Source organism: Zingiber officinale, chromosome 4B (genome assembly GCF_018446385.1).
Source record: "Zingiber officinale cultivar Zhangliang chromosome 4B, Zo_v1.1, whole genome shotgun sequence".
NCBI classification, from domain to species: Eukaryota; Viridiplantae; Streptophyta; class Magnoliopsida; order Zingiberales; family Zingiberaceae; genus Zingiber; species Zingiber officinale.
This window is the reverse complement of record NC_055993.1, coordinates 115,939,301-115,948,310: the sequence shown is the minus strand read 5'-3', so window position 1 is coordinate 115,948,310 and position 9,010 is coordinate 115,939,301. Positions and strand designations below refer to the sequence as shown.

Here is a 9,010-nt window from a genome sequence, read left to right as displayed (position 1 = left end):
CTCATTTTTAAAATTTTTCTTTTTCTTTTAAAACTTTTCAGAAATCAAGTAATGTTTATTTTTTTACTTGGTTTGTAGTCCTGTGACTACTACTCCAAGGCTCACGATCTCTTGGACCGTATTGATTGGGCAATCCATGAAAATTTCCTTCGAAAAATCTTCAGGCAGAGAGGTCGATTATAGAAATGAGGAAAGTGCAACACCCTACACATTCTTATGTAAGTATAACAACAACTGAAAGAAAACACTTGTTTACCGACACAAATTATAGTTGAAGATCGAAGCTTGGTCTGATTGTAGCAATTGGGCATAGTAGAGTTGCAACACGGTAGTAGCGGAGCAGAATTGAGTTGGAACGAATAGAAGAATTGATTCTCCAAAGCATTGACTGGGCACTTCTTTTAAACTGCATTGGGGGCACCTCAGTTCATCAAGGGTGCTTCCATGAACTCTGATCCAATCTCTAGAGTTCGATGTTTATTCTCTTGGAGGCACATCCAATCGTCTAAGGACACCTCCAACGCTTCAACCTAAGGCGTCTCCAGTAACCTGAGGCGCTTCTAGCGCTGAAGAGTTATTCTTGACTCTTATCTACTTGGGGGTACCTCCACTCACCTGAAGCACCTCCAACACTTTCTCAAGGCGCCCTCCACAACATGAAACACTTCAAGTATTGTTCATCCGAGGCTTCATCTTTTGCTCTAAGCTCCTGCAATGCATTTTAGTCCAAATAATAAAATTACCTATAAAATAGAGTTAGCACATATGACAAATATTATGAATTAGATCCTATCATTCTAAGACCAGGATCTAGTAGTTGTCTCAACTTATATTTCCAACTTGGATCTAAGTTGGACTAGCATCTATAGCCCCACTAGGACTCGTTCTCACTAGATCTCTCTTCTCCAATTGTTTATCTCAACTTACCTGTCAAACATTTGACCTTCTAGACGTGTTTGGGCTTTCTCTGGTCTTGCTTAATGTCTAATCAAGTATGAATTACTTGCAATACTGAGTTAGTTCAATAGATAAAAAAAAGTAAGGCAAAGCAGTGTTAGCAGCATTAAGAATTACTAGTCCAGTTGACTAGAAACCTTTCTAACACACTCGTTTGGAGTTCACTCTTCTAAGACTTTTCACCTGCTTAATTTCTGATTAGGACTAGTCACTAGGTATACTTCTCACCCTTACCTAACCTCTAATTAGGACTTTTCTTGCCTAATCTTTAGTTAGGACTAGTCACTCGATAGACTTCTCACCTCCTTGCCTAACTTCTAATTAGTACTTCCCTTGCCTAATCTCTAGTTAGGATTAGTAACTTGGCAAACTTCTCACCCCTTGCCTAACTTCCAATTTGGACTTTCCTTGCCTAATTTCTAGTTAAGGCTTTCCATTGCCTAACTTCCAATTAGGACTTTTCCTTACTAGTCATCTAGTCCTAATTAGACTTCTCTTTACTAGTCATCTAGTTAACTTTGACTTGACTAGACTTCACTCACATCTAAACACCGTGTCTTATTTGGATTACCCCTTAGTCAAATTGACTAGACTTAAGTATATTGTCAAACATCGAAACACTTGAGGTTGATTACACAAATAGTTTCAAATTAAGATATGAAGAATAAAATACTTGAATCACTTGTTGAGGCAACATAAATGATTTATATCTCTTATATAATTTCTTAAGATTTATTTCAACCAAATTAAATTATTGATGCATCTTCATCTCTTTAACAAGGTCAAACCAGCAACACATAAATAAAATAACTTATAATTATGATCCAGGGTACTTTACCTCTATAATTCTATTCAGCAAGTCATAAAAATCATTACATGTATCTTCATCATTGAATGATTAAACACAAATCCCATTATTCATTGCGAATTTTCCCATTCATATTCTTAAGTATGAAAATTATCCGTTTATGAGATATGTTGGCTAAGTTCGTACCATTGATTTTAGACCCTATTACAAATAGATTAGCAATTCTTGCTCAATATAAGTTTGATTATCATAAATCTAAAGTCAAATAAATATATTTAAAAGTCAAGACATCTATAAAAATAATTTATAGTCTACTTATATATTTTTGGAATTATGGTGTAAATTCTTCATTGTAGAAATAGATGAATATTGACTAAATATTTTTTTTTGAGGTCCGAAGCAGGTCAAGGGTAATTAGATGCTTGAGGGGAGGTCTGGACCATGAGAATAATAGTGATCCTTCATTTAAGTGGAGGATTGTTGGAAATACAATCAAAGTCTCATATTAAAGATCATGAGTTTATAAGATAAAAGATATCTCTATTGGTATAAGACTTTTTGGGTAGATCCCAAAAATAAATCTATGAGAGTTTAGGCCCAAAGTGAATAATATCATACTATTGTAAAGATATGTGAATTTTTTTGGTCCTATTAATATCCAAAATTTTAAAATCTTGATATGGTCTGAGTCCTAGAAATTCTTTGGCGGTATTGGTGAATAAATATGATAAACCTAAATCATTTAATGATTTGTGCCAAATTATATTAAGATTTTGAAAATTTTAAAAACCCATATATATCTAAATTTAGACTATGAAATCTAGATATGAGGATATAGTTATAGTCAAGAAGCTCTCAGGAGTATAGTGAACTTGATTTAAAATGACTCTAATGTTCCTAAGGTCATCAACGAGTTTTGGGCAAAACTTGCTAATGGTTCTATAATATTTAAAATTTCAAAATTTTGATATAGTTTGAACCAAGGGAGTTTTAAGAACCTTTTGGTGGTGTCGATGAGTAAGTATGACAAGTCTAGATCTTTAATGAGTTTATGTCAAATTGTCTTAAGGTTGTGAAAATTTTAAAAAATCCATCTCTTTCAATTTAGATTGTCAAATCTAGGTTTCAAGGTATAGTTACACTTAGGAAGCTTACAAGAGTGTAATGGTTATGATTTGAAGTGATTTTGAGGTTTCTAAGGTCATCAATGAATTTTGATCCAAATTCACTAATAACCCTATAATATTTAGAATTTTAAAATCTTGACATAGGTCTGAATCAGGGGAGTCTTACAAACTCTTTGATGGTATTAGTGAGTATAACAAGTCTAAGCCATTTAATGAGTTTGTATCAAATTTTCTTAAAGCCGCCCTCAAATTTACATTCATGAGGCTCTTGAAATTGTAATGATTTTGATTTTAAGTGATTCACAAGTTCTTAATACCATCATAGAGTTTAATCAAAGCTTGTTGATGATCCTACATTGTTTAGAATTTTAAAATTTTGATATGGTCTAAATCAAAAGAGTCTTAAGAATTTTTTGATGGTTTTAGTGAGTATGTATGACAAATGTAGACTTTTAATGAACTTGTGTCAAATTACCTTAAGGTTATAAATGCTTCAAAAATTCACATCTTTCAATTTAGACTGTGAAATTTAGATTTGAGGGCATATTACACTCAATAGGCTCTTAAGAGTGTAATTATTTTAGTTTGAAGTGATTTTAAAATTTTTAAGATAATCAATGAGGCTTGATCGAAATTCACTAATACTTTAGGTATCTCAGAAATATTTCAAATTAAGTTCATTAGATTTCTTATATTATATTGGGTGTAATTATATTTTCGAAGTCTAAATAGAGAACTATGAGTTTTTGAATTTAACTTAATGAGCTATGTAATGGACATAAAACGTTTAGATCATAAATCGGGTATAGTAAATTTAGAAATTGTCTGGCTCGACTATTTATAACAGTCGATTGTTATTAAAGGAGCGATTGGCTGTTGGTGAAGAAGAGGTTTCAAAATTATAAAACTTAGGCTCACGAAAGCTACGATTTCCATTCGCCATTCGTAATACACGAAAAAAATAAATCTATGGCCCATAGAAAATATCTTGTTCGTTGATTGGGCTGGCAACGTCAGCGCCTACGACATCAGTAGAAGTTGCTCGCCCTATTCTCCTTTAATTTCGCGATCCGACAAGTGCGCCCTTCTATTCCATCCAGATCCAGGCAACCAATCCGAGTAACTCGGAAGGCCGCCGCAACCACATGGCTCGTCGCTCCACCCTCCTCCTCCTCCTCCTCGCCGTCTTCTCCTTCTCCTCGGCACGCGCAAGCCTCGGCGAGTCAGACGCGAACCCGATCCGGTACGTCACTGACCGCGAATCGCTCCACTCGTCTCTCCTTGCCGTACTCGGCCGCTCCCGCGATTCTCTTCGCTTCGCCCGCTTCGCTCTCAGGTACTTTATCAACAACGCATCTTTCTCTCTCTCGCTCTCTTTCTGATCTCCGTTGATTGGCAGGTATGGGAAGTCATACGGCAGCGTGGAGGAGATACGGACGAGGTTCGCGGTGTTCGCGGAGAACCTGGCGCTGATCCGCTCCACGAACAGGAAGGGGTTGCCGTACCGGCTGGGAATCAACAGTAAGATCGGAGTCGGAATGATCACGATTGATACCTTGCCCGTCGGTTATCGTCGTTGGCTGATACATGGATCGCGATTCATGCTGCAGGTTTCGCGGACATGACCTGGGAGGAGTTCCGCGCGAGCCGGCTCGGGGCGGCGCAGAACTGCTCGGCCACGCTGAAGAGGAACCATCAGATGGCGGAGGTGGAGCTCCCTGACACGGTAATTCAAATTATCAAAACCATCCGACGCTGATTTTAGTACTATCGATCTGATCTGCTCCAACATCTGAAGTATTAACTATGGTAACAGAAAGACTGGAGAGAATCAGGCATAGTCAGCCCGGTGAAAGATCAAGGGCACTGCGGATCTTGCTGGACCTTCAGGTGTGTGTGTTTTTCCCCCCTCCATTTTGATCTCTTTGTTTCCGAGTCCTCAATGAAGATTAACTGTGCGGCGTGCAGCACGACCGGTGCACTGGAAGCGGCCTACAAGCAGGCCACAGGAAAGGACATCTCCCTCTCGGAGCAGCAACTGGTCGACTGTGGTTATGCTTTCAATAACTTCGGCTGCAACGGAGGGTTGCCTTCCCAGGCCTTCGAGTACATCAAATACAACGGAGGCTTGGATACCGAGGAATCTTATCCCTACCAAGGCGTTAATGACCTCTGTAAATTCAAACCTGAAAACGTAGGCGTAAAAGTTCGCGACTCTATCAATATCACTCTGGTAATTAGTTACTCATCTACTTCCTTGCTCGTTAATCAATTTGATTAACAACTAAGTGTGTTGGTTGTTGAAATTAATGATGAAAAGGGTGCCGAGGATGAGCTGAAGTATGCTGTGGGAGTGGTTCGACCGGTCAGTGTTGCTTTCCAGGTGGTGCGTGATTTCAGGCTCTACAAGGGAGGAGTCTACTCCAGCCAAACCTGTGGCAAAACTCCCATGGTTAGCCTCAATTCACATATTAAAATACTGGACGTCCCCTGTTCCACAGTTACTCCTGTGTCAATTTTGAAACTTTGTTTAGTTGCTACGATCCATTTATGATGTTGCAAATTGTGTTTTCCTCTTAGGATGTGAACCATGCTGTTCTAGCTGTTGGTTACGGGGTGGAGAACGGCATCCCGTATTGGCTCATCAAGAACTCGTGGGGAGAAGATTGGGGTGTGGATGGCTACTTCAAAATGGAATTGGGGAAGAACATGTGTGGTAAGTCTCCATACATCTTACATACCGATATATAAACAAGAATTTCAGATGTGGGAAGATTTATCAGATCATTCATCTTGGCACAGGTGTTGCAACATGTGCTTCCTTTCCTATTCTAGACGTGTAGAGCCATCTCCGGCGAGTCCTCTCCGATAGAATCCATATTTATATAACATTAACGGCTTTATATGCCGCTGGGAAGATGTTGTTCTAAACATTCTATGCTTTCTCAAGGGTTTTTAAATGAAGGTCAGCACCACTATACAAATACAACTCCACCTGTAAAGATTCTCGATCGGTGAGGATTAGAATAATTTAGCATTGCTATTGTATGTGTAATTGCTCTATCTATGTAATGTTGGACGTTTTATATAAAGATTGCTGTAAAATCCCAATAAACTTGGATGAAAATAGACATAATAGCAAACCTGAATGACGGTAGGGGTCCATCAACCATAGACCCTAAAATAAATGGTAAAAGAAATTATGATCAATTGTAGAAGTCATTTGTCAATTGCAAAACAATGCAATTTACATGAATATAGTGCATCAAGCATGCAATGTGATTAATGACGGTGTAAAGTCCGCATTTGTTAAACTACATTTGATGAACGTGTGTACTTATCTTCTTGCTTTCCTTCACTAAGTAGTGTTTTGAAGAAGAGCGACACCATGTCTATGCTCTAACATGGCACAGAAGGTGGGGCTGGCATACAGGTCTCACCTCTGGCAGTGTCCACGTTTTTTTTTTTAAATATAATTTTTAAATATTTTTTTAGATGCTAACAAAAAGTGAAAAAAATAATTAAAAAGATGCACCACTTTTATTTATTTTTTTAAAAGTAAATGCTAATAAGATAATATTAAAAAATTAAATTAAAAATATATAATTATAAATTTTAAAATACCATGATTTTTTTTAATAAAGGTGTTAAAAAAACTTAGGAGCAATGGATTAATAAAATTATTTTTATAACATTAATTTTATTATTTTTTATATGAATATAAATTATTTTTTTATTGGACCCTTCAAATTATAGGGTCGGCCTGATACTCTCTCTCTCCATCAAGAGTATTTTTAATTTATTAATCCCTGAACCTATGTACAATCTTAAAATTTCTATAATTAAATTATAGATGATTTCCTTAACTGTTAATTGATTTTTAATTTAGCCTAAATGAAATTATGTGGATGTTTTTTTTCTTTTGTCACACTGAAAATAATGTTAAAGTTTATTATTAATTTTTACAAATGTATCAATTAAGATATAGAGTTTAAGACTTAGCTGTTATAGAGTATTATTAAGAATTTTTCTTATTAATCACTCAACAATTTAGAGTTCGAGACTACGATGTATTATTAGAAATTTTTTTCATTAATCAATTAAAAATCTAGAGTTCGAGACTCGATGTATTATTAAGATTTTTTTCATTAATCAATTAGAAATCTAGAGTTTTCTTTAATCTCATATTTTTGAATTAATAATATTACGAGCAAAGAAGTTCTATAAATATCTTAGACCGATGATATTAAAAAATATACTTTTCTTAATTTTGGTGTTAAGATAAAATATGATATTAAATTAATTTATGGATGACTTTTGACTAAAATTAAATATAATATTTATTTTTATCAATTTAGTATATGATATAAAGAATAAATTATTTTTTAATGAAAAAGAGTCTGTTACTTATATCTTTGATGGGACAGCTGTCCCATTTGAATTTTTTATAAATACCTTTAGAGGTATATAAAATTATAAAAAAGTTAGAGTCTTACCCCTATAAAAAAAAATAAAAATACTCCACCTAATATAAGGGCCTAACTCAGACCACTGGTAATTAAATCTCATAGAGGTGACATGCTAGCCATGTAATAGGCCATAGAATAGGACAATTGAACCACATAGAATCATGCGTACTTACTTTTGTCCATTATGCGTTACTCAATATGATCAATTGCTGATACATGAGTATACAGTATACTCAATCAATCAAGCTACTAATCTTTTGTATTTTTCTGGGCGTGTGATGTGAGAATTTTACAATTTTGGGTGTCATTTATCGATCCCACTCTAGCCAACCCTTCACGTAAAGCCTTTTTCACAATGTGATTGTCAAGCAATTTGGTGTTATCTCATATCACGACATGATGCTAACATGGAATAATGGCTATCCCTTTAGTCATATCACATTGTCATTTGGTATCCTAGATAGTATATTTTCACTGTGTATATATAAAGTACTCGAGTGATGTTCCATTAAATAGACCTGTGACATATCTACTTCTGCTAGGAGCCATAAGTTCTCTATTAATTAACTAAGTACTCACTTCATATATATAAATCAAGATGTAGAGTGGAAGCAATCCTTCACACAGGGCCCACCCAATGCCAAAGCACATTGGTGCTCAAATGAGATAGGCATAACAATTTCAAATCTAGGAATTAGTCGCACTCGCCCTTTATCAGATTCCTATAGACATTAGTTAGATACATATGGAATCTCATGACAAGACACGATTTGTTCAACAAAATTTCCTATCGACATCATCATAGTTCCAAAATCTTAATAAAGAAGCCAAGATCAACAATCCACCTTGATCTTGTTAAGGCATCATACATAATGTTACCTTCATAAAACTTCTCATGTCACCAATCTCATCTAGTGTCCCATCACTTGGATACCAAACTCAATCGACGCAATAATAATATACCTAATTGCTAGTCCATTTCTTAGGTTAGATCAACCATTTATTTTACTTTCATAACTTCAACCACTCTATCGCAAAATTTATAACAATTATCATGGTATTATATATCTCCAGATACTACAGAGAGTACCTACTACAAAATAAAGAAATAAGAGTTTATCTTGATCTTTTGATTTATTTCTCTCCGCAACAGTGCTCAATTGATGCCCAAATGATCACTTGGGAATTCAATTTGATGAACATAGAGCCATGATTAGCACACTAAAGAATCAAGAGAAGATGAATGCAAAAGTGCCTATGGAATCTAAGGGAAACCTGAGAAGAAGAAGCTATCATTGTTGGCCTAGGTGAGATTCTAACATTCATTGTTTAGAGAGTCCATCCCACTATTTACCATCACACCAAAATCCCCAGGACGACAAATCATTAACTTTATGGTATAACAAATACATGTTATATGTCTATTATATGAAAGCAATAGGTGAGCTTGTGCCGGTAGACATAATAATGTTTAAACAATTATAGTAAAATATGATTATACTCATTTCAAATATTTTTTACAGTTTGTTTCGAGGTTATGTAAAAGGAGAAAATTGTGGAGATAACTTATAATAGATCGCAAAATTGACGGGAGGGTGAAAGAGATTTTTTTAGGACAATAGTAATATCTAAAGAAATGCATAGATGAG

At 35.3% G+C, this 9,010-nt stretch overlaps 1 protein-coding gene across 1 annotated transcript; it reads left to right on the top strand.

The window, feature by feature from the left end:
• Positions 1-3,966: 3,966 nt before the first annotated feature.
• LOC121976133 (cysteine proteinase 2-like) lies at positions 3,967-6,007 on the top strand. The gene is made up of 8 exons (XM_042528140.1): positions 3,967-4,228; positions 4,292-4,413; positions 4,503-4,618; positions 4,709-4,782; positions 4,861-5,125; positions 5,213-5,344; positions 5,473-5,608; positions 5,695-6,007. The coding sequence occupies exons 1-8, from the start codon at positions 4,038-4,040 to the stop codon at positions 5,733-5,735; spliced, it is 1,077 nt and encodes a 358-aa protein (XP_042384074.1). The 5' UTR covers positions 3,967-4,037; the 3' UTR covers positions 5,736-6,007.
• Positions 6,008-9,010: the final 3,003 nt, after the last annotated feature.

What these genes read in the sequence shown, in the direction of transcription:
- LOC121976133 (XM_042528140.1), top strand. Translation starts at nt 4,038, where the DNA reads ATGGCTCGTCGCTCCACCCTCCTCCTCCTCCTCCTCGCCGTCTTCTCC. An exon ending in TTCGCCCGCTTCGCTCTCAG is followed by an intron (nt 4,229 to 4,291) that starts GTACTTTATCAA and finishes GTTGATTGGCAG; the next exon opens with GTATGGGAAGTCATACGGCA. An exon ending in CCTGTGGCAAAACTCCCATG is followed by an intron (nt 5,345 to 5,472) that starts GTTAGCCTCAAT and finishes TTTTCCTCTTAG; the next exon opens with GATGTGAACCATGCTGTTCT.